The sequence below is a fragment of the Neurospora tetrasperma genome (assembly GCF_000213175.1).
Source record: "Neurospora tetrasperma FGSC 2508 unplaced genomic scaffold NEUTE1scaffold_81, whole genome shotgun sequence".
NCBI lineage: Eukaryota > Fungi > Ascomycota > Sordariomycetes > Sordariales > Sordariaceae > Neurospora > Neurospora tetrasperma.
In genome coordinates, this window is record NW_009799179.1 from 9,181,735 (window position 1) to 9,205,107 (window position 23,373).

Below are 23,373 nucleotides of genomic sequence, written 5' to 3' on the forward strand. Positions count from 1 at the left end.
GCTGGACCTTTGGTCATGGCATCGCGTGGGGAATACTGGCTGTATGTGCTGGTGTGTTGACCCAAGTGTCGCCAAGGTGATGGATGATGGATGGATGGATGGACCGGCGGGGCAATCGAACGGCAGTTATCGTTGGGTCGCAATCGCAACTGTAATCGCAAGGTACGTATGTAAACGATGGCCGTAAAAAAAAAGAGAGAAATTGACCAGCAGTGGAAATAGAAAAGAAGAAAAAAACAGATAAGGCTACAAGTATGTCTAGTATGTATACGATTGACGGGACGATGGCGTGGCTCGCGTGGGCGGGATTGCTGTGTTATGTAGGCGGAATGAGATCATCGTCGCAAAGTTGCCAAGGTGATTTCGGGTGGCCAGAGAGGTCGGATTAGGACTGGTGCGTCGAGGTATCCATGCGCCGCTTCTCTGAGACAAGACGATTGATTCATTGCATTGGAGATGGGTAGATGATGGGCGCAAGGTAGGTATCTATTAGTGTAGATACTATAGGAAATAGGTGATTGGGAGAAAGTTGACCAAGAAGATGGAAGCTATGTATGTGATCTAGAGTAGGTAGGTAAAGGCAAAGGGCAAAGAAGGAAGGCGGGGAATATTAAAAAGAGGTGACCTTCCTGGTTGGGCAGGAGACATATCGCTGTGTTACCGTGTTCCTGATCTCAACAAGTTCCCTGCAGCAACCGAAAAGAAAAACAAAAAAAACAAAAAAGAACAAAAAATAAAAAAGAAAGGAAATTCATGGAAAGGTAATGCTACGTTCTAACGTCTGCAGCCCCATGCGCAACCCGGTTGGACATGGAGACGCTGTTTCGGTTGGAGTCTTTTACTGTAGAGTAGGAATACAGATGCCTACTTACTTCTACAGTGCATACATACGCGAGCTCCAATCGATGTGGGTGACCAACAGGAACTGAACTTCCATCTGAACTCAAGAGGCTGTGAATCTGTGGCGAGATAGAGATGAGTCTTGATCACATCACAAAAGAGGTCAAGACGGGGGAGGTAACCCATATGCCCTGCCACTTGTACACAAGGTAGAGGTAGAATATACGTCTCCTTTCTCTGCATAGGTACCTTACGTGACAACTTCGGACTCGGGAACTTTTAATCGGAGTTTCAACTCCCTGTACGTGTACGGGTGTAATGTACATACATACATACCGCTGTACCTGAGCGTAACCGTAGAGGTAGCTTAGTCATTCAATGCCAAGCACCCCAGACTTCCTCCCTTCAACTTCACCCCGCTGTTAAGGTACCTTCAGGCCCCAGCACGTGCCGCCACCCGTCACCAGCCCGCCCGCTGAGACGTGGATCCGTCTAGTGTCCGCGCTATCCAATCCATCCAGCATTGGCACTCCCATCGTGGTTACGGGCGGGTCAAAGTAAACAAACACCACTGAAACTCCAGACTAGACAGCGGCCGCCTGGAGCTTCACATCTTGCGATAGCTTCATCAACACCGCCAAGATGCCTCGCCTCAGCACAGGTCCGCGACGGAGCATGAGCAAGGGCCCTGCTGTGCCATCCCCGCTCAAATCCCCCGGCCTCAAGTACGTCTTTTCTTTGAATTGCGAATTGCGAACTGAATATCTTGTCGCGTCCCTCTTTTATTCTTCTCCCTTGTAACTGACCAAAGATTCCCGTCCCGACTAGAATCCCACTAAACGACGACGCCCAAGAAAAGGAACAACGATCGCGAGGACGCAAAGCCCTCCACGAGGCCCAGATCAACCAGCTCAAGCTCGCCGCGACCGCAATCGCAACCCCCGCCCGCAGCGTAACCGACGAAAATGGCACTCCGACCTCCAACGGACCGCGCACCCCACGTCGCCGCATCTCGGGCAAGGAGAACTTCTCCATCCTCGACGACGATGACAGACCGGTTGTGGGCGGCGCCGTCGTCACCCCCATGAAGCGCGTCCCCATCCTGGCCAACTTTGAGGAGTGGATGAAGATGGCCACCGACAACAAGATCAATGCCGCCAACTCGTGGAACTTTGCGCTGATCGACTACTTCCATGATATGTCGCTACTCAAGGAGGGAGACGGTGTCAATTTCCAAAAGGCCAGTTGTACGCTGGATGGGTGTGTCAAGATCTATACCAGCAGAGTCGACAGTGTTGCGACGGAAACCGGAAAGCTGCTCAGTGGTTTGGCCGATAGCCGCGACAGCAAGAAGAGGGATAGGGGTGAGGGTGAGGACGGCGGCGATGACGATGAGGAGGAGGACGAGGTGGACGAGAATGGCAACGTACTAAAGAAGCGTAGAAAGAAGGTTGGTTGCTCGGCTCACTGTTACGGGCGGGTTGGATGATACTGACTATTACAGACCCAACGATCCTCCGAAGCCACACTGGCACCCTCCTTCGCTTCCCTACAGCTCAAAAAGTTCGAACTCGAATTCTCGGTAGATCCGCTCTTCAAAAAGGCATCAGCAGACTTCGACGAAGGAGGCGCTAAGGGTCTCCTCTTGAACCACCTGATGATCGATTCGCAGGGTCGTATTGTCTTTGACAGCAGCGACGACGCCATCGACACTCTCGACTCACGCAACCAGAAAGCCGCCGAGGAAAACGACCAAGATGCCGACCCGGACGCCATGGATATCGATGCGATGGAAATCGACGGCCAAACCGAAAAGACCCAGACTCGAACCCAACAACAAGAAGAAGAGGAGGAGGACGATGTGGAGATCGACATTGCCAGTCTTGGTGCTAGGTTTTTCCCAGATCTCGGACGACTAGACGAGATGGATGTGTGCCCGTCGCTCAAGACTTTTATCCTTGGAGACCCCTCCGGATCCCTCGATATTCCCTTCCTCAGAGCGCCCGAGGACTGGCGCCAGGAGCAAGATAGAGCCAAAACCCCTGGCCTCGGCAACAAATCCGGCTTCATTATTGATGACGAGAACCCGCTCGGTTTCGATGACGATGATGCGCTGGGCGCATTCGACCTGGGAGGAGACGTCGACGTAGCCTTCGGTGAGGGTGGAGAAGCCTGGGCCCGCGAAGCCGCCATCGAGCCACAAATGATGCGGGTCTTTGACGCCGGTCTAGACATAGGAGAGGGCGAAGGTGGTGACGATGGTGATGGAGTAGACGGCGACCTCGAAATGATCGACCAAGACAAGGGCGATTTCGGCATGGTCAACATGACCAACGCCCAAAAGACCGACCGGCTGCACGAGGACATCCTCAGCTACTTCGACCAAGCCCTGCAAAAGAACTGGACCAGCGCCGAGCACTGGCGCATTCGCAAGATCAAAGATGTCAACAAGCCCCAGACGGGGGAACCACAACGCCAGCGCAAGGAGAAACAGGCTTTCGAGATCGACTTCTTCACCCCCGTGGATCGCACCCTTCACGACGTCCTGCACACCCAAGCCACCACCAACTCGGCCATTTCGCTGCCCAAGAAGGACTGGAAGTCCAAGTCGCGCAACCTGCTGCCGGACGACAAGCACTTCAGCTCCAAGCAGCTGCTCAACCTCTTCCTCAAGCCCAAGGCCCGTCTCGGCCGCAAGCAGCGCGCCTTTGGTCGTTCCAATGCCGACAACCAAAACCCAGACCAAGTCCCCGAGGGCGCCATGGACGAGGCCTTTTGGGCCCAACAGAAAGCGCCGCTTAACCAGGGCCCATCATCGCAAGACGACCATCTCCCGCAAGGTGACTACGACGCCAACTTCTTCCAGGACGACGGTCTGCCGTTTGCCAACGGCGGAGACGACGATGATGACGAAGACATGGACGAGGAAGTCTTTGCTGACGCACGGGATCACTTTTCTCCTGGCCCCGGTGGCACGCAAGGGGATGGCGCTGTCGGCAAAGAAGGCACAGCAGGACTGACGATGGACGTGGGCATGACGGGCGCGTTTAACGGGCTGACGGTTACGAACCCGGCCGATTTGGCGTTTGGCACGATGCTGGTTACGCAATCACGAAGAGTCAGGCCCGAGTATGTGCAGTATGCGAGACGGGCCAAGAAGGTGGATGTCAGGAGGCTGAAGGAGGAACTTTGGCGGGGGATGGGGATGGAGATATTGGATGGCGTACGTTTTTCTTTTCTTTCCTTTTTCCCTCCCTCTTTTTCTTTTCTTCCTTTCTATTTTTGTTATCCTCATTTTATTCCTATCAGTTACTAACGACACGAACAACAGACACCACCAAACCCCGAAGACTCCCTCCTCTCTCCACCACTAACAACCCCATCCGCGCAACCGGGCTCAGTAGAGCCCACAAAAGACGGCGAACAGGAAAAACCAACGCTCAAGTTCACAGAAGTCATGAACTCGCTGCAAAAAGTCTACCCGAAAACGGCCATGGACGACATTTCCACCAGTTACTGCTTCATTTGCTTGTTGCATCTTGCCAACGAAAAAGGGTTGGTGATTGAGAAGAGCGACGAGTTGACGGAGCTGTACATAAAGAAGGATGCGAATGCTGTTGTTGAGGAGGGTGGTGAGTGAGTGAGTGATACTTGAGTGCTAGATGGATGGCATGGGTTTAGTGTGAGAGTGTGAGAGTGTGAGAGTGTATATGTGATGTTGATACCCCAGTTTAGCGGGATGGAATTCGGTTGTTCTTGTTGCATGACGAAAACGAAATCGTTGTGAATGAGGATGGGTGGGTGGATTGGCAGGTTTCTCTTTCTTTCCTTTTTTCTTTTTTTTCTCTGTCTCGGTGGGTGGGTGGGTGGGTGAGCGTATGATCCAAGGTATAAGGTTATGATATGGTCTAGGACTTCATGGTATATCGAGAATATATATACTTGAATTGGGTAATTCAGGTAGTGGTGATGATAAGAGTAGGTAAACTTGGAAGAGTGAAGTAGAGATGATAAACAGTTTGGTTTCGTCATGAGTTTTTGACGTAATGACCATCTTACCATTACTACATTCAGGTGATAACTGGAATTATGACGACTAGAGAGATAATTAAGTATGACCTTCCGTTGAAGATTAGGAACTTGTATCCGTACGTAAGTATCTATTCATTTTACTCTCCTCTAGACCTAATAGTCTATCACACCAACCACATCCCCCCTCCCCCCTTTTGAAATTTAACCTCCCCAGAAACCTTCTCCTTATCTAATTACAACACCTGATATAATAACAAGTCTCAGTCTATCTAAGTAATCACCCCCTGTACATCGAATAGAAGAATATAATCATCATCCTCTTCCCCTCCCCTTTTTCCCTCCATAATTCCCACCAACCACACCATTTATATACCCAACCACTTTCTTCCCCCTTTCTCCCCCCAATTTATGTACTTACGTACCTACTTACTTCCTAACCTTCCTAGCATGCTTCACCAGATTCTCAATCACCCCCTCAAACGCCTCCCGATCACCAATCTTCTCATCCGTCCTCTGCTGCCAATACACCAACACCTCGGACGCCACCCCTTGCATCGCCTCCAATTTTTGAACATGCTCTTTTAGTTCCTTGTCCGTCATCCCCGAAAGCGCCTCATCTGTCGTCTCGCACAACTGCTTGGCAGCCACTAGGTCGAATACCGGTTCGGGCGGTGGTCCCTTCCTAGCGGAACGGGAAGAGCGGTTGGCGCTTCCTTCTGTGTTTGCGGCGGCGGCGACGGTTTTGTTAACGGGTGGTTGTTTGGAGGGGGTTCGGCTTGAATTCGAAGTGGTAGTAGTATTAAGATTTTGGTTTTGACTACGGAAGGCGGCGGCAGAGCTAGCGCGTCGCGAACGACCTGTGCGATCGTCGTCTGCTGCGTCGGGGTCGCCTAACGAAGGCAAGACGAGTTTCTTTTGCTTGGAAGCGGGGAGGATCTCGTCTAGGTCGACGGGGACGCCGAGGGAGACAAGGAAGAGGCGACGGATGCGGGAACGGATCCAGTCGGGGGGTTGGAGTGGGGGAGGGGCGACGAGCTGTGACCAGAGGGAGGCGGAGCGGGGGTGTTGGAAAATGGGGTCGGTGATGCCGTTGGAGACGTTGAGGGTGGGGATGGGGGAGGAGGAGGAGTCGTCGCCGTCGGTGTCGGGGGAGGGGGGGAAGAGAGCGTTGAGGTAAGGGGAAGTGAGGGAGAGGATCTCAGAGGCGGAAAGGTGGGTGAAGTCGGGTATTTGCTAGGGAACAGGTTAGTGTGTGTTGGGTGTAGAGGGAGTAACTGGGTTGGGGACTTACGAAGGATAACGAGGACTGCGGTTGTTGTGGTTGCGGCTCAGGAGCAGGTGCTGGAGCTGAGAACCCTTCGGCTTCTTGGAAGTCATCGTCGTCAAAGCCGGCATCGTCAAAGTCGCCAAAGTCAGCATCGTTGTTGGCCTCGGCTCCCTCCTCAAAGTCGTCAAAGTCATCCCCAAAGTCATCACCGCCGGCCTGGGCTGGCTCAGCAAAGTCGTCCCCAAAGTCGTCATCACCAAACCCGTCATCGTCGGGTGCTTTATCCCCTGCTTCAGCAAATCCGTCGTCGTCGTTGACCCCATCGTTTTCAACAGGCTTCTCCTCTTTGTGGTCAAAGCTGGCATCGTCCTTCTTGTCCTCTTCTGGCTCGACCTTCTTCTCGTTCTCTTGACTGGGTTCTGCCTCGTCGAAGTGGTCCTCTGCTTCTTCCTTGTTTGTGTTTTGGTTTTCAAGCTCTTCGCTGGCATCCTCGAACTCGTCTCTTTTCAATCCTTCTTCGGTATCGTGGTCTTTTGACTGCTCCTCCTCGTGTTTCTCGTCGTCCACCTCCCCATCTTCAGCCTGCTCAGTCTTGACCTCTACATTCTCCTCCTCCTTCTTGGATTCATCTTCATCGGCCTGTTCGTCGTCGGTCTTGGCGTTGTTTCGTACGACATTGTCGTGCGCATCATCTTTTGCCTCCTCCTTTTCTAGAAGACTGGGCCCCAATGAGGGCGAGTCAGAGGATGGCTGGTCTAGATCAGATGACGAGTCTCTAGAATGGATCGAGGCGGGACTCTTTAATGCAGGTGGTATTGGTGTATCTACGCAGGAAAACGTAAAGTCAATACAAAGGAGATCTTGTATAATTTGCTGGCTCAAAAAAAAAAAAAAAACAGGCATGTGCGTGTGAATGTGCGTGTGTGTGCGCGCGCGTGTGTGTGTGTGGCTAGAAAGAAGTGCTACGCATCCGTACCATTGTCACCACCCTTCTCATGCTCGATCTTTTGCCCATCCGCCTTGACAAGCACGTCGGGAGGACTGTCAACCCTGTGCCTCGCTTCGATCTCATGGTGGGTGACGGCACCAGTGCTATCTGGCGTCTCCTCCACTACGGTCATGGGAATGGGGCGCCCGCCTGGAGTGGACGGCCGGCGCTGGTCATGCTCCTCGGTCGAGAGCTTGGTGTCTGGGTCTGGGATAATGGCAAATTCATCCGGCTTCGCGTCCCCTTCCCTCATAGAATACGCCTTTGTCCCCGGGACCTCTCCATACGCCGGCTTGTCGTCTACTCTCTCAACTCTTGTTCGCGGGATGGGCGAGGAGGGAGCTTTGGGAGAAGAGATGGCATCGGAGTAGTGATCTTCGGTGTCGGAGCCTGTTGGCGCGTAGAATGAATGGTTAGTTGGATATCCATGTGCCGACTTTGTTCAGAGGTCTCCCAAATTCCCCATCAGCTGTAACCTACCAGGTAGCTCATGAGCGCCCGGGTCCATGGTCCCCTGCCTCTCGGGAGGCGACAGACTGTTCCTGCGCGAAGCCATTATGATCTCGAAGCGTAGTCGCGGCGGTATATACGATCAAAGAACAAGAGGATTTCCGACTTTGGTGAGTACTGAAGGAAGCGCAGAGGTGTATATGGTAGGTAGGAAGCAAGATAGGTGTATGTATATGTATATGTATATGGATATGGATATGGATATGGGAGGATCGGGATCGGGGATCGGGGGGCCAAGGTGAGGACTGAGGAGTGATGTAGTTGCTGTGGGGTGCTACAGTAGGTATGTTTACTGCTGTGAGGGACAGGACTGGAGTGTCCTATAACAAGACGGGAGTAAGCCGACTCTTATACTGTGCAGGAGATAGGTATGCACACAGACGTTGCGGCTGACTTGTGGCATCTCAATGTCCAGACGATGGACGATGTGTGTGGAGAGAGTCGAGAGAAAGGAACAGCTTCCGGATGGCCTAGAGGAATGGGCTCACGATGGCCTAGAACATGGGGTAACCACCACCCCAAGCTTTCCGAGACAACAGGGCTTCCTGCTCGGCTACCCTGGTATGTACGGTACGGTACTATGGTAAGGTACCGCCGTGTCCGGAAACTATGGTAGGTAACTCGCTGCGTAAAATGTGCTGCAACCAGACGGTCCAGTCAGATGCAAGAGCATCACGGCAAGTGGAAAGTCAGCACTTCCCTTTTACTGTGTATGAGGCCCGCCCCGTCATCGCTAAAGTTCTCAGTTCACTGCAGTGCAGTTGTCGAACTGCCGTCAAGCCACACATTGATTGGCCGTGCACGCTTGGCACTTGCTAGTAGTGTAAAATGTTAGACGGGGGGAGGTGAGGCTGACCACTTCACCTGGGGCTGACTCGCTGCAGTCACGGTGGTGCTCCAACAAGCGGGAAATGCTTGGCCTTGTTCGTTGCGCGTCCGGGTCCCCAGAAGGGGAAAGGACGGAACCTTGACAAACTAACAGAGAGACAGAGTGACGCTGCCACACTTTCTTTGCTTTCTCCAATCCACGCCCAAACTCGCGATCCGATACCACGGCTGGACCATTGCATCAATTACTTAAAACCGAGATCGCGCCGATCTTCCTCATCGTATTTCAACGAATCGTTGCTTGGGTTTCCGCGCGCTCCCTGTTGTTGTTGAGGTAACCGCAACAGCCTTGGGAAGTGGGACGCTGTTGTTGACTCTCTAGATTTTGGTCGACGACTACCCTACCATCAACGCCTTAACCAACCAACCAACCAACCAACCCCGAAACCTCGACATAATATCGTCAGCCTCACATAATCGCAATCATGTCATTCTTCGGTACACCAAGCTCCAGCGCGGCTTCGGGCCAACCAGCAACAACTGCTACATCCGGTGGTCTCTTCGGAGCCTCCTCCTTCGGCACCCCAGCAGCGAGCTCGACACAGCCGGCCGGTGGCTTGTTTGGCGCTAAGCCTACAGATGCCTCGAAACCTGGAGGACTATTCGGAGCCAATACCACCTCGACTACACCTTCGCTTTTCGGCTCTGCTTCCAACACTGCCGGAGGAGGCAGCACGACGCCTGGCGCAGGCTTGTTTGGAAACACCACTGCCAACACATCGACAACCCCCGCCGCTGGTGGCTCGAACCTGTTTGGTGGCGGGGCCAGCACCACACCCGCAACAGGAGCTCCTTCGGGAGGTCTGTTTGGAAACAATGCTTCTACTACTCCGGCTACCGGTGGTCTCTTCGGAGCTGGCGCCAACTCTCAGACGACGCCGGCCAAGACCTCGTTTGGACTAGGATCGACTACCCCAGCCGGTGCACCACCTGCTGCTGACGCTTCCAAGGCCGCGCCCTCTCTCTTTGGTGCTACCCAGCCTGCCTCTGGCAACCTCTTTGGAGGAGGAGGAGCCTCGAGTACCCCGACCACAACCCCTGCCCCCACCTCGGGAACAACACCATCTCTCTTCGGAGCGAAGCCAGCCGAGACCACTACCTCTGGCACCACTTCTGGTCTCTTTGGCGCCAAGCCAGCCGAGACTGCGTCCAGCACAACTCCCGCGACGACAGCCACTTCCGGATCTACTCTCTTTGGCGCGAAGCCTGCGACCAGCGGTGGCAGCCTGTTTGGCGGAGCCTCGACAACCCCGGCTACGACGTCAACCACAACCACCACAGCACCAGCAACTTCCGGTCTCTTTGGTGCCAACACAAGCAAGCCGGCCGAAGCGGCAAAGCCAGCTGCGGGTGGTCTGTTCGGCGCAACTCCTGCTACCTCAGCTCCTGCCACCTCTACCACCACTGCTGCTTCCGGCAGCCTGTTCGGCGCTAACAAGGATGCTACCACTACCTCTACTGCCCCAGCCTCAGGAGGCTTGTTCGGATCGACTACGCCTTCGACGACCACAACTACAGCGCCTGCTACTTTGTCTTCGACTACTACTAGCGGCCTCTTCGGTGCGGCCACCACCAAGCCCGCCACTACCACAGCGGCCACCACCACTGCCGGTGGGAGCACCACCGCCACTGCTGGAACCACCAGCAGTCTCTTTGGAGGAGGAGCCAAGCCTGCGGATACCACCACCTCCAAAACCACCACCAACAACACCACTACGGCCGCCGGCACCACCAGCACCACCGGCAACCTCGCCTCCACGACCACCGGCCCCACTTCTACTCTCCCGCGGTTGAAGAACAAGACCATGGATGAAATCATCACTCGCTGGGCCACCGATCTCTCCAAGTACCAGAAGGAATTCAAGTCGCAAGCCGCCAAGGTGGCCGAATGGGACCGCCTCCTGGTCGAGAACGGCGAGAAGATCCAGAAGCTGTACACCAGCACATACGAGGCCGAGAAGGCCAGCAACGAGATCGAGCGCCAGCTCTCGGGCGTCGAGTCGCAGCAGGACGAGTTGACCGCGTGGCTGGACCAGTACGAGGCACAGCTGGAGGAGCTGTTCAAGAAGCAGCAGCTTGGATCCGGCGGCGAGTCAAAGGCTGCTGGCGGTGTTGGCGACGGCTTGGGCCCCGATCAGGAGCGCGAGAGGACGTATAAGCTTGCCGAGAAGCTGACGGATAGGCTGGATGAGATGGGCAAGGATTTGGCCAAGATGATCAAGGAGATTAATGATATGACCGGCACGTTGAGCAAGGGGAGCAAGCCTGATGATCCGGTATGTTTTTTTTTCTCTCCCTTTTTTTCTCCTCCTTTTTTTCTCCTTTTTCTCCATTTTTTCCCTTATGTGGTACAGTCACTAACGCACATGATAAACAAAAACAACAGTTCAGCCAAATCGTCCGTGTCCTCAACGGTCATCTCCACCAGCTCCAGTGGATCGACCAAAACGCCGCCGACCTCCAAGCCAAGGTGGCCGCTGCCCAAAAGGCTACCAGCGGCATGGGTGCCCACCATGGCGTCAACGAGTCGGATGCCGCTCAGAGCTTTTATCGCTCGTACAGGGCCGGTGGTGTGAACAGGTGAAGGGAAAGGGAAAGGGAAATGAATGGGCTTTGATGATGCTGTATTTTAGAAAGTTAAAGTAAAGTGAAGTATGAGTGAAAGAGAAAGAGAAAGAGAAAGAAGAATCGGATGGCGGCGAACTTGTCTGTGTGTGTGTGTGTTCTATTTTGAGTACACTACTTACCCTAGTTTGTTGGTTGGTTTGTTGGTTTGTTTGTTAGTTTTGTGAAAGGCTGTCCGTCGTGGTATGATTTGAAAGGTCTTGTATATGTATCGTGGCTGTGGTAGGGGGGGAATCGATGATGTTAATTTACGTAGCTGAGGTCTGTCTGTCTGTCTGGCTGGCTTTGGGATGGGATGGGGGATGAAAAGGTTAAGCTAGGCTCGATTATGGTGCGCAGGCAGTTCAAAGCAAAAAAAATCAATAAACAAGATGGGTTTAAGGTAATGGCCACAGTCCGAAAAGGGATTCGTTCCATCTGAGAGGGGAGTTTACGTTTCTGTTTTCGGTCTATCGTCTTGATGCTGAGTGAATATCATACATATCGGACTGTCGGACTGGATACGTACGTACTGGAAGTGTGATTTTTAGAGTTGAGATCTACAGCATTGTTGGAACTCAGAACGTGGGTATCAGTAAATATTTATGAGACGCACTTGAAGCTGTTGTTCTTCCTTCAGAAGTACTATCTTGTCTGCCTTTCCATATAAATGGCAATAGGACAATGAAGAGTCTGGAGTCTGGATCGAAAAAAAAAAAACGGCAAAGTTGCCAGCCGCGTTGTGAAAATCTTTTGTCCCAAGTGCGCGAAGCTGATGAACCCATTACTTATCGCCCTTACTGTAAGCAGCACAGGAACGGTTAGACTCCTTGGACTGACTTTCTCTTCAGCTCCGTCACGGTTTTGCTTTAGACACTTGTTCGTCTCATTGATGCAACTTGTGAGGTCCATAGGTCCCCCGGTCGTGATTTTGTGATCATCGATCATGGCTTTGCTCGCTATATTGCTACAAGGGGTAAGTTTGAGATATGTGTAAGATGACATTCATCCTCGGCGCGCCGTCCCCGTATCCCCAAGTCCCATCCTTTCCTAACCCCCCCAATCCATGGCTTTTCTCATTTCATTGCATTCATACTGCGTAGGCGTAGTGGCGTGTGTTGCGATGGGACGTCGCGAGAGGGAATGATAATAAGCAGAGGAAGAAGAAAAATAATAATGTTTATGGGTTGTTATTGTTGCTTGTTGTTCGTTTAGTTGCGCTCGCCGCCCTGCTCCCTGGTGATCTCGTCACTGTTTATCGACTTGTTAGTAACTGCTTTTTTAGAACTTCCTTTTATCTGTCAAGGAGAACCGAGGCCCGGCTTCCTCTGATGATGGTGTGCGCAGCTGACTACGACCAATATGATGCGCGCCTGGCCTGGTCTGCTTGTGACGAGTATGCGCCGGTGGTGGCTGTTGGCTGTTGGCTGGCTGGCGGGTTGTTCTTACATGTGATCAGAAAGAGTCTTGAGGTGCTTCTGCTGCTCGGCAAGCTTCTTCTTGAGCTCGAGGAGCTTCTCCTTCTCGCGCTGGCGGATAGCGAAATCCTCGTTGGCCTTCTCGCGGCGCTGGAAAGCGTCACTGGGTGGGAGGGTATGATGTCAGCGGGTTTGAACTAGTTTGAGTCGCCGCGTATCCACGTGCGCGTGCGAGGAACGCGGCGGAACAAAAACTCACCCTGGGCCGCCGGTCTTGGGGGGAGCACCGGTCTCACCGGCGAGAGCGCGGGAGGTGGTCGCAAAAGCCCTGGAAACGGTAGGGCGAGCGAGCTTGGAGACGGTGGTGCGGAGCATCTTGATGGTTGGTTTGGTGGTTTGGTTGGACTAGAGTGACGTGGGTTAAGCTTTAGCGGATGGGGTCTCTTTTCTTAGGTTGGCGTGCAAGAAGACAGATTTGATGGATGATTTGATTAAAAAGAGTTGAGTGTATGTATGGGAGAAGATGTATTACAACAGTTGGACAGTCGCGGAAGTTGGTGTAAGCTACCTTTTTCTATTGAATCGTCAAGAGTTAGTTGGTTGTCAATGCGATTACGTTGTGTAGGCGATGGTGATCCAATTGCGTACACTTGCTTGGGATGACCTGATGAAAACTGGAGACTGGAGTTCGGGGACGGGGATGGAGCTTCTCGGGTCCGCATGGACGTCGAAGCTCGGTTCTGTTCTCCAGCGAATGTCGTCGCGGGTTGGGGGTTACGTACCTTTACCGGGACAAGGCTCAAGGCTCGTGGCTTCTAGCACCGACCTGCTCCGCCTGTCCGCTGACGGCTCGGCTGTGGCAGTCGCTGACAGTTGGCAGCTTTACTGCAATCGGGTTGGATCAGACAAAGTTCACGCCTGAGGCAGCAGTTTGTTGCGACGACAGTGTTCTTTGCGCAAGCTTCCATGGCACGCTCAACCCCACTGCCCCGCCAAAGCTCACCCCTCTTCCCACTTTCAGCTGTCTTGCTGGGAGGTAACGAATGACGCATCAGGGGCTGAGAGGGGGTCCGAAAGCAATCATGATCTGGCTGGAGTCAATCAATGCCCTGGAGTGACAGACAACCACAAACGAAACTCCGTCGTGTGTCTTAGACCAAGTACCTAGTTTTGTCAACAAACGGCCCAGGGCAACAACTCCCCTGATTCAACTTGTCTCATTCATTGATGTTGTGACTTTGATTGCAAGCACGCAAGAAGCAGGGCAACTTTGCAACCTGAACGCCACCCACCTGCTGTGAACACACTCGGCAGTGAGATCTTGGTTGGCGCAAGCGGGCGGCTCTGTGGGTTTGCACAACCCAAACTCAACTTGGAGTCCCATTGAACCCTCCAGCCGTTCCAGCCCGAATTCTACATATATCATTCAGAGTGTCTCCATGGGCGGCTTGCCCCTCCAGCCTTCTTGCATCATAGTATTGTACCAACTACCACGGCATGGATTTTGCCAAACTCCATGGAGCCGGAGATCATCGTGTTCCTGGCATTCGTGAAGGGCCTTGCGATTGAGCAAGGTCAGACAAGGGACCCTGGGTGGACTCCATCCTCTCAATCAGAATTGCGGGCCCATCCCTGTCCATCGAGGTCTGGACAGCGACCTCGCGGCGAGAGGGATGAAGCTCAGCTGATGCTATGGGAACGGTTACATCTGGAGGGCGACAAAATGTAGGGCGAGACCCGTATGGTCTCTAGATGGCTTCAGCGTGATGGGTGTGAGCAGAAAGATCTCTTGAAATTGTAGAGATGATGCCAAAACAAGAGTCGTAGACCGTGTGAGACCGATCCCGTTTGGCCAGGCGAGACAGGGTCTTGTTTAAGGACATAGGGGCTGGACAGGTGGAATCCGAGCGATTGGCTTGTTTACAGCAGTAAAGAGTTGTGGCCGTGGAGAGAACTAAGCGCATGATCGAGATATGCCGGGCACTTTATGCCATAGAGACGGATGGATAGGAATTCATGGAACAATCTAGGGAGCGGCAACCAAGGTCCAATCGCTTCAATCATGGCATCCATCCGTTGCGTGTATGATTCCAGGTTGGCGGGATGAAAATAGGGCTGTTGAATACCACCACCACGAAGGGGCTGATGGTGGTGTTTGTGACTGCCACGACAGAGGGTTATCACTATCAGAGTTTTCCTTCAAGAAGCAACGTGGTGTCTCCTTTCGGCCTACCTATTTTATGATTCCGCCGTCGTTCGCTGCGTGGCACACCTATCCGGCAGGGCTGCCCAGCTGCTGTTTGGGTTGGTGGACAAACAGGGAGCGGGCTGGACTGGCTGGGCTCGTATGTACTTTGTGGGAGTAGTATCAGGCTTGGGAGTGAGTGCAAGCACCTGCATAGAGGTACCTCTAGGTAGTGTAGAGATGTTGATGGAATGGAAGCGATGAGAGCCATCACCTGGTCCGGGCCCGTCTGCGATTATACCTCTACCTCTGTGATAGAGGTAGTAACTAGGTGGACTGAACCTACGTGAGTGCCAGCCCAGTGACGTGACGTAGATACCACCTCTAGTGTAGGTTGCCCGGCCAAAGTGAAGCTGCAATCCAAAGGGAATCCCGTCCCCAACCTCAAGGCAGCAGAGGTGGTGTCACGTGTTGGTGGTACTTCCCTTCAGTTCCCCATTCCCGTCACTCCTGTCCCTACCGGCTCTACACTACATACTGCGTACAGTGGGTGAAGCAGACTAGAGGGAGCGAGTGCAGGCAGGCCGCCGCCCCATACTAGCACCGATCAGAACCCAAAACAGGCGGAGGCGTGGCCGTGCAAGCCTCGCCCCGGCGGGTTCCTCTCACTTCCACTCACTCCAGTAGGTGTCAGGTCGCACTCACTCTCCCCTTCCCTGCCCGCCTTAATGCACCCCCTTCCCTCATTTCCAACTCTGCATTCCCAAAACCACTCTGCCTGTCCATTTCCTGCTTCTTTTTCCCCAACGACCAAGCGAAATCCACTTCTTCACCACCAAAGCCTCTGCTGATTGTCGCCTTTGCGAATCTACAACCGCCTTACCGTCTACTCTAATATCTAACCAGGTATGTACCATCATGGCTTCTTGTAGACAGACAGACACACTGCCTCTCCGCTTCCTCCCTCTCCCTGCACCGTCGGCCATGGGCATCATCATCATCATCATCATCATCAGCTGCACACGCACTTCCGCTACCCGCTGCTCCTCTCGTCCACCGCCCGCTGTCGTCATCGCGATGCGACAACGCCATATCTTTGTCGCCATGGACGGCGGCCGCAGCACTCATCGCATCCGAGCTTTGACTTGACGGGAGCCGCTTCAAAGACGGCCGTTCAGGAGGTGCTGCCCAGCCTGCTGCGCGCATACCCCCTACCTACCGTTGGCGGCAAGTCTACTTCGACATTCGATCGACACACCGCGGGACTCACAAAATCAAAACACAAAGCGACTTTTAGTTTGGCTTCACCGTGTCGGTCGGCAACCAAGGGCTTCTTTCGTCGCAGCGCGCATTGCTGTTGTGCCTTACACCTCCTTTTCGCTGTCCCGCGTTGATATCTACCCCGCCATTTCAGTCACCCGCGTCCTCACATTGGCCCGCCCCTTTATCACACCACCACGCCTGATAATTTCATCCGCTAACACACGACATCTCAGAACTTCACAACACCGCCAAAATGGGCCACGAGGATGCTGTTTACCTTGCCAAGCTCGCCGAGCAGGCCGAGCGCTACGAGGGTACGTTAAATCAATCAATGCCCGATGCCCACCGACAGAGACTGATAAGTTCCGCCGTGCAGAGATGGTGGAGAACATGAAGATCGTCGCTTCTGAGGACCGTGATCTCACCGTTGAGGAGCGCAACCTCCTTTCCGTCGCCTACAAGAACGTCATCGGTGCCCGCCGTGCCTCGTGGAGAATCGTCACCTCTATCGAGCAGAAGGAGGAGTCCAAGGGCAACTCTACCCAGGTCAGCCTCATCAAGGAGTACCGCCAGAAGATTGAGAGCGAGCTTGCCAAGATCTGCGAGGACATCCTCTCCGTTCTTGACCAGCACCTCATTCCTTCCGCCACCACTGGCGAGTCCAAGGTCTTCTACCACAAGATGTAAGTGTACAACGCCCCGAGTCGCTTACCATGCCGCTCTCTAACCCCCGTAACAGGAAGGGTGACTACCACCGTTACCTCGCCGAGTTCGCCGTTGGTGACAAGCGCAAGGACTCCGCCGACAAGTCGCTCGACGCCTACAAGAACGCTACCGACGTTGCCCAGACCGAGCTTCCTCCCACTCACCCCATCCGCCTCGGCCTTGCCCTCAACTTCTCCGTCTTCTACTACGAGATTCTCAACGCTCCTGACCAGGCTTGCCACCTCGCCAAGCAGGCCTTCGATGACGCTATTGCCGAGCTCGACACATTGAGTGAGGAGAGCTACAAGGACTCCACCCTCATCATGCAGCTCCTCCGCGACAACCTTGTGAGTACACTCGAGGAGGTTGGATTCGGTTGAACGGCGCTGACTCTTTTTTTCCACAGACTCTCTGGACCTCTTCCGAGGCCGAGGCGCCCGCCGCTCAGGGTGAGGCTGCCCCCGAAGAGCCCAAGGCTGACGCCCCTGCGGCGGAGGAGCCCAAGGCCGAGTAAAGAGGTGGCGGATACGTTTCCTTTTTAGTCTCATGATGTGATAATTCCCTGGCAGAAATCTTGGCAAGTCCACGGTGGAAATGGTGTCTTTGGAGTGTCGGAATGGAGATCCCCCAAATACTTTTGCATGTTTTACGCAGATACACAACACAGCAATCCAAGAATAAGTGGACGATTCCCCCAATATGAAAGAGGATTAGAAGGTGGCAGAGCAGAGCACCTTGGAGGTTTTCCTTTTTTGTCTCGGTATCGTCTTGTCTTTTAGACTAGTACGCTGGGCAGTCGTGACCACAACACAAACCCAAAATCTACCCCCTTTTTTCGAGCAAGATCTCGAGCAGACACTTTTAGCTTCCCACAGCATCGCTGGGCGTGCCAGTCAAGAACCAGGCCGATGAGTAACAGGCATAGGTAGGAATATTTTACATGTACGGGAGAAGATTAGTTCAGGCATTTCATTGCCGACTCAAAACAACATTGCGACACAATGTTCTCAGGCTAATATACCTACTAAGTGGTATTCGTTTATGCCTCCACCCTCCTCAAACTAAGCTAGTGATTCCGAAAGTCGTCTTGGTACACGGGTATCTTTTGAGTGACCATACCAACATTTCCTGCCAGATTCTAAACCATCACTCACTTACAGATGCCGTCTTCTCAATACCACCACCACCACAACCCCTCTACTTTTCGTTGATCCCATTGATCCAATCCAGCCCACTCACCTCCTTCTTCTGTTCCCGATCAACCACTTATATACCCACAGCAAGTCTTCCTAATAGCCATGATGATGATGCCTCCCCACTACCTCTTCCTCTTCTCCTCATCATCCCCATCCCCTTTCTCCTCCTCCTCCTTGTCGTCGTCGTCATTCTCAGCAACCACATAACAAACCCGCAACCAAATCGTACAATCCGCGCACTGGACCAATACCTCCCCCAAGTCGGCATTCTCTTCCAGATCTTCCTCTGTTAGGGCAAAGCCCCGCTCGTTGCCGCATCGGCAGGGGCGGTACCATGTGTCTTTTTCTTTGCCATTATTACTATAACTAGGTACGAAAACCATGTCGTCTAGGTCGATGGTGTCGATGCCTGTTTGGAAGTCTTCGACTACATTACCCTTGCCGAGGGTTGTTGTGGGGTGGGTGCGGGAGGAAGCAGCAAGACGTCGTAAGGAGGCGTCGTATTGGGTCCGTAGGGTGGGGGAGGAGAGGGTGGTGTATGCGAGGGAGATTTGGTCGATTGTGTATGAGATGGGTTTTTTGGTTTTTGGAGGGGGGTGGCTGTTGGGGTGGCTGTTGGAGTAACCATTGGAGGTGGATGAGGAGGAGAAAGCAGAAGAAGAAGAAGAAGAAGAAGACTTGTCGGGGTGGTGGGTGAGGAGGGCGCGGCGGTAGGCTTGTTTGATTATGGCGGGGGTGAGGTCGGAGGTGGTGGGTGAGAGGGAGAGGATTTCGTAGAGGGTTGGTTGGGACATCTTGGCGGTATTGGTAATTCGACCCTGAGTCTAAAACGGTGTGGTTGTGAGACTACCCGGTTTGGTGTTGAGATGTATATGATGTGTAAGTGGTGAAAGGTTGGTGGTTTTCGTCGAAGCCTTCGAGAGAAAACTTTGTATCCCGCAATCACGTGTCTCTTTGCGCTCGCTGCCTTATCATTCTTGCTGTATACAGCAGGAAATCTAAATTGGGCAGAAAAGAGGCAGTGTAATGTGTCGGTTCTCGCGTGGTGGTTTGGGTCTTGGTTGTGTGCCTGATATCGTCAAGTGAGTTGTTCAGAGAAACAAATTCGGGGGGGAATTTTAGACTACTGCACCGTTAAACACATTACCTCGTCCCGGCCTCCAACCACAGTGGGGAACACCGTCTTATAAGACGCCAGAGGACGTTCAGTCAACAACCGGAAAACAAAACCACATCGATGGCATCCCCTTCCAAATGGCTTGAAATTTGTTGTACATTGTTGGTGATGATACAGTCTATGGACATGGCAGTGACTCTCGTTGTAATCTTCCCGACAAGCGACAACGACCGATCGCTTATTTGGGGAACTTGGTCCAGTTCCTCTTGCCGACCTGTAGTGAAGCCCATGGTTAACAAGAGTGCAAACCGCAAGAGTTTGGGCGCAATCCTTACCTTTTTCCATTCCCGGATAAGGTCGGGCATAGCCAGCATGGCCTCTCTCCTCTTCTCCATCCTGTGTGCGAAATGCCCAGTCAGCAAACCACCACTTCCTCCCAACCAGCAGCAGCAGCAGCCGAGGTTCGACAACGTACTTGGCAACCAGTGTCCTTTCGTGTTTGTGACCCTTGACCTTCTCTCCAACACCGGTACCCTTGACACGGAGACCGAGCTCGACTCTCTTCCGTAGCTTCTCCTCGTTGAGCTTGCGGGTGAAGGGCAGCAGCTCCTCGACGCCGTGTTCCTGGGCCAGCTTGACGAGCTCGGCCTGTCGCCTGAGCGAGTACTTGGGGTTGTGCCACTTTCCGGTGATTGGGTGCTTGGTGGGCATGAACGGGTTCGGGCTCTCCTCCTGGTAGGGCGTCTTGTGCGTCTCGGGGTCGGCGCCGGCGGGCAGGATCGCGGCCGGCGGGTACCGGGCCAAGAAGGTGCGCAACCGCGGTGGGAGCGAAAGCGCCAGCTGGACGTGCTGCTTCACCGTGGCCGCCATGGTGAAGATGTCGATCGACCGGCCTGCTGGCGGTGCTGTGTCGGTCGAGGTGGGGGGTTTGTTTGTTTGTTTTTGTCGTAGGTGACAGGGTCCGGATTGCTCGAACGAACCGGAACGGGGAACTTTGCGATCAATCGCCCGGCCGCCGACGGGACCCCAACTGCGAAAAAGTTCCAGGGCGCGAAACGATAACAACAGCCGGAAGTTGCACGTTGAACCCTAACCCGATTTGTTAACCCCCCGCGTAAGGCGCGGCATGTGGAGACCCTTGAACAGGCACAACAGGGATCACCGATCTTGAACCGTGACATAACTTTTGGGCGGGTCGAGAACGAGAACTGTGCTGCACCGCTGCACCCCAGAACCACCCAAGTTCGCCATAACAACGACCAATTCCGGAACCCAGCACTGCTTGGAAATCAACACGTTTATTTTCAACACTGTTGCCTCCGACCAGTCTTTTACTTCGATCCATCATCAACTCAATCACACGAGCTACCACGATGAGCACAACATCAAGACGGGAACCCCCAGACCTGGCAGCACTGCTGCGCAAGAAGAAGGAGGAAGAAGCCGCCGCCGCGAAACCAAGATTCATCCCCAAAAAGGAACGAGAGAGGCTAGAAGCCGAGAAAAAGGCAAAGGAAGAAGAGGAACGCAAGCGCAAGGAAGAAGCCAAGTCTCAGCCAAATGGAACAAATCATAATGGCAACCGCATGGACGGCATCCAGAGTCATCACAACCACAACCCTCAACGAAACATCCCAACCGGTCCCAAGGCGATGCGGTACGACGATGACCGGGGACCCAACGGCATGAGCAACGGTCGGGACTACAGAGACAATCGCGACAACAGAGATAACCGAGACAGAAATCCACGTGGCGCAAAACGTGGCGCACCCAACGATGACGAAGAGAAGCGAGCCAAGATGGAGAGGAACGACGAGGCAGAGCTGCGCGCCCGCTACATGGGTCCAGTAGTGAATCAGTCCACATTCTCGGCCAAGAAGAAGAGGAGGAGGACGGCAGCGAACAAGTTCAACTTTGACTGGGATGCCGATGACGACACTAGCCGACCCTTCGACCCCATCTACGCAGAGCGTCAAGAGCCTCTGGTCCGACTTGGTGGTTACGAGATGACGGAAGAGATGGTGATGCGTAAGGCCGAAGCCATCCGCCGTGGCGATCCCGAGACAGGCGAGGAGCGCGCTAGGCAATACCTGGACCAACACAGACGGATCAAGGAGATGGAACAGCGCAAGAACCTGGGCAAGCACTGGTCCGAGAAGAAGCTGGAAGACATGAAGGAGCGCGATTGGCGTATCTTCAAGGAAAACTTTGGCATTGCGACCAAGGGTGGTGCCATTCCCAACCCTATGCGCAGTTGGGAAGAGTCCACGCTGCCTAGGCGTCTGCTCGACATTGTCAAGAACGTGGGTTACGACGAGCCGACGCCTATTCAGAGAGCTGCCATTCCCATTGCCCTTCAAGCACGCGACTTGATCGGTGTGGCCGTGACGGGTTCCGGTAAAACTGCAGCTTTCTTGCTGCCTCTACTGGTTTACATCTCCGAACTACCACCCCTTACCGAGTACAACAAGAATGACGGTCCATATGCCCTGATTCTGGCACCGACAAGAGAACTGGTGCAACAGATTGAGAGCGAGGCCAAGAAGTTTGCTACACCCCTCGGATTTACAGTCGTCAGTATTGTGGGTGGTCACTCGCTCGAAGAGCAGGCGTTTGCTCTACGGAACGGTGCCGAGATTATTGTCGCCACACCTGGTCGTCTCGTGGACTGTCTCGAGAGACGTTTGCTTGTCTTCTCTCAGTGCTGCTACACGATTATGGATGAAGCCGATCGTATGATTGACCAGGGTTTCGAAGAGCCGCTTACCAAGATCTTGGATGCCATGCCGGTAACCAACGAAAAGCCAGACACAGACGATGCGGAGAACCCGCAACTGATGAGCCGGTACGTGGACGGCAAAGATCGCTACAGACAGACGATGATGTACACAGCTACCATGCCTCCAATCGTGGAGCGCATCGCCAAGAAATACCTACGTCGTCCAGCCATCGTCACCATCGGTAACGCAGGCGAAGCCGTCGACACGGTCGAGCAGCGCGTCGAGTTCGTATCCGGCGAAGACAAGCGCAAGAAGCGTCTGCAGGAGATCCTCAACTCGGGGCAGTTCAAGCCGCCCATTATTGTCTTTGTCAACATCAAGCGCAACTGCGACATGGTTGCGCGCGACATCAAGGGCATGGGCTACTCGGCGGTTACTCTGCACGGTTCCAAGACACAAGAGCAGCGTGAGGCGGCGCTGGCGTCGCTGCGGAACGGGCAGACAGACATCCTGGTAGCCACCGACTTGGCGGGTCGTGGTATCGATGTGCCCGACGTCTCGCTGGTTGTCAACTTCAACATGGCTACCAACATTGAGTCTTACACGCATCGTATCGGTCGTACGGGTCGTGCGGGCAAGAGTGGTGTGGCTATTACTTTCTTGGGTCCGGAAGATAATGATGTGTTGTATGACTTGAGGCAGATCATCTCCAAGTCGTCCATCTCCAAGGTGCCGGATGAGCTCAGGAGACACGAGGCTGCTCAGAATAAGCCGCAGAAGGGACAGAAGAAGTTGGAGGAGAGCAATGGGTATAGTGGGAAGGGCGGGTCATGGAACTAGTGTAGTATATTACACTATGCAGTTGAATGTTCTTATAACGTTATATGCATATCATTACTCGACTTGTTGAGAGAAGACGTCAACAGCATGGGATGGGTAAGGTGGATGGTTTGAGGGATTTAATGTGATACTTGACCATCTTTCTCCACGTAACGATTGCGGATTCGGCCGCGTGTGTATTTGCACATGAAGAGACGGTGAGAACCAAGGGAGAAGCCTGGAGAGGAGTTGGTTGAGGTTGCAGTGGAGATGGTTTTCTGAAAATTATCAGATCATCAGATAATGTCGCCAAGCATCCTCGGTGTGGGTCACATGTCTAGCCCCTCCAGCAGGTCCCCCGTTCTGGCGCTTGAGTCCCGCTTGAAATGGGCGAAACTGGTAAAGACTCGGCGGGTCTTGGGCCCTGCAACGCGACTGCTCCTGGACTTCGAAACCGCGCCAAGTTTCCGTTTCTCGGATTTCTTTGACCAAATTTTTGTCCACAAAATCCACTTCTTCTCGACGTTTCACTGTGGGACGGGGGCCCTGTCCTGTCCTGTCGTTCGCTGAATGCCGCTGCGGGCTGGCTGAGAGTTGCCTGCTGTAACTCACGGAAATTCCCGATGATCGATTTCCATCGACCCCGTCCGTCACCTTTCCGCCCCAAAGTTGGTGAGTGATGACTTCTCTCCTCTCTGTCTCTTCATCGAGTTGAACACCGGCCAATGTTTCCTTTCTGTTCAAATCTGGTTACAAGGGTATTGTGGGTAATACATACACTGCCTCGGTCTACTTAGTATAACTGAGGGTTTTTGTACCCT

General features: G+C 53.5%; 8 protein-coding genes across 8 annotated transcripts; 4 read left to right on the top strand and 4 right to left on the bottom strand.

Annotated features, from left to right (window-relative positions):
- Positions 1-1,482: 1,482 nt before the first annotated feature.
- On the top strand, positions 1,483-4,480 carry NEUTE1DRAFT_106551 (uncharacterized protein; the record flags this gene model as incomplete). Its single annotated transcript, XM_009858940.1, has 4 exons — positions 1,483-1,565; positions 1,669-2,290; positions 2,345-4,000; positions 4,172-4,480. The coding sequence occupies 4 exons, from the start codon at positions 1,483-1,485 to the stop codon at positions 4,478-4,480; spliced, it is 2,670 nt and encodes an 889-aa protein (XP_009857242.1).
- A 716-nt stretch (positions 4,481-5,196) lies between these two features.
- Positions 5,197-8,053, bottom strand: NEUTE1DRAFT_133983 (uncharacterized protein; the record flags this gene model as incomplete). The annotated part of the gene is made up of 4 exons (XM_009858941.1): positions 5,197-6,105; positions 6,164-6,963; positions 7,116-7,517; positions 7,608-8,053. The coding sequence occupies 4 exons, from the start codon at positions 7,681-7,683 to the stop codon at positions 5,299-5,301; spliced, it is 2,085 nt and encodes a 694-aa protein (XP_009857243.1).
- Positions 8,054-8,632: 579 nt separating this feature from the next.
- On the top strand, positions 8,633-11,223 carry NEUTE1DRAFT_133984 (uncharacterized protein; the record flags this gene model as incomplete). The annotated part of the gene is made up of 2 exons (XM_009858942.1): positions 8,633-10,801; positions 10,912-11,223. 2 exons carry the CDS (start codon positions 8,951-8,953, stop codon positions 11,107-11,109), a joined length of 2,049 nt encoding a protein of 682 aa, XP_009857244.1.
- Positions 11,224-11,884: 661 nt separating this feature from the next.
- NEUTE1DRAFT_97199 (uncharacterized protein) lies at positions 11,885-13,202 on the bottom strand (the record flags this gene model as incomplete). The annotated part of the gene is made up of 3 exons (XM_009858943.1): positions 11,885-12,380; positions 12,579-12,710; positions 12,807-13,202. 3 exons carry the CDS (start codon positions 12,920-12,922, stop codon positions 12,341-12,343), a joined length of 288 nt encoding a protein of 95 aa, XP_009857245.1.
- A 2,294-nt stretch (positions 13,203-15,496) lies between these two features.
- On the top strand, positions 15,497-17,557 carry NEUTE1DRAFT_119275 (14-3-3 protein 7; the record flags this gene model as incomplete). Its single annotated transcript, XM_009858944.1, has 5 exons — positions 15,497-15,638; positions 16,229-16,309; positions 16,372-16,678; positions 16,735-17,047; positions 17,107-17,557. 4 exons carry the CDS (start codon positions 16,249-16,251, stop codon positions 17,212-17,214), a joined length of 789 nt encoding a protein of 262 aa, XP_009857246.1.
- A 524-nt stretch (positions 17,558-18,081) lies between these two features.
- On the bottom strand, positions 18,082-18,690 carry NEUTE1DRAFT_74476 (uncharacterized protein; the record flags this gene model as incomplete). The annotated part of the gene is made up of 1 exon (XM_009858945.1): positions 18,082-18,690. A coding segment is annotated over one exon (609 nt), but the record flags the coding sequence as incomplete, so codon positions are not given.
- A 462-nt stretch (positions 18,691-19,152) lies between these two features.
- On the bottom strand, positions 19,153-19,959 carry NEUTE1DRAFT_93180 (uncharacterized protein; the record flags this gene model as incomplete). The annotated part of the gene is made up of 3 exons (XM_009858946.1): positions 19,153-19,287; positions 19,349-19,409; positions 19,489-19,959. The coding sequence occupies 3 exons, from the start codon at positions 19,881-19,883 to the stop codon at positions 19,252-19,254; spliced, it is 492 nt and encodes a 163-aa protein (XP_009857248.1).
- Positions 19,960-20,386: 427 nt separating this feature from the next.
- On the top strand, positions 20,387-22,773 carry NEUTE1DRAFT_133987 (uncharacterized protein; the record flags this gene model as incomplete). Its single annotated transcript, XM_009858947.1, has 1 exon — positions 20,387-22,773. One exon carries the CDS (start codon positions 20,387-20,389, stop codon positions 22,571-22,573), a length of 2,187 nt encoding a protein of 728 aa, XP_009857249.1.
- Between the last annotated feature and the right edge of the window lie 600 nt (positions 22,774-23,373).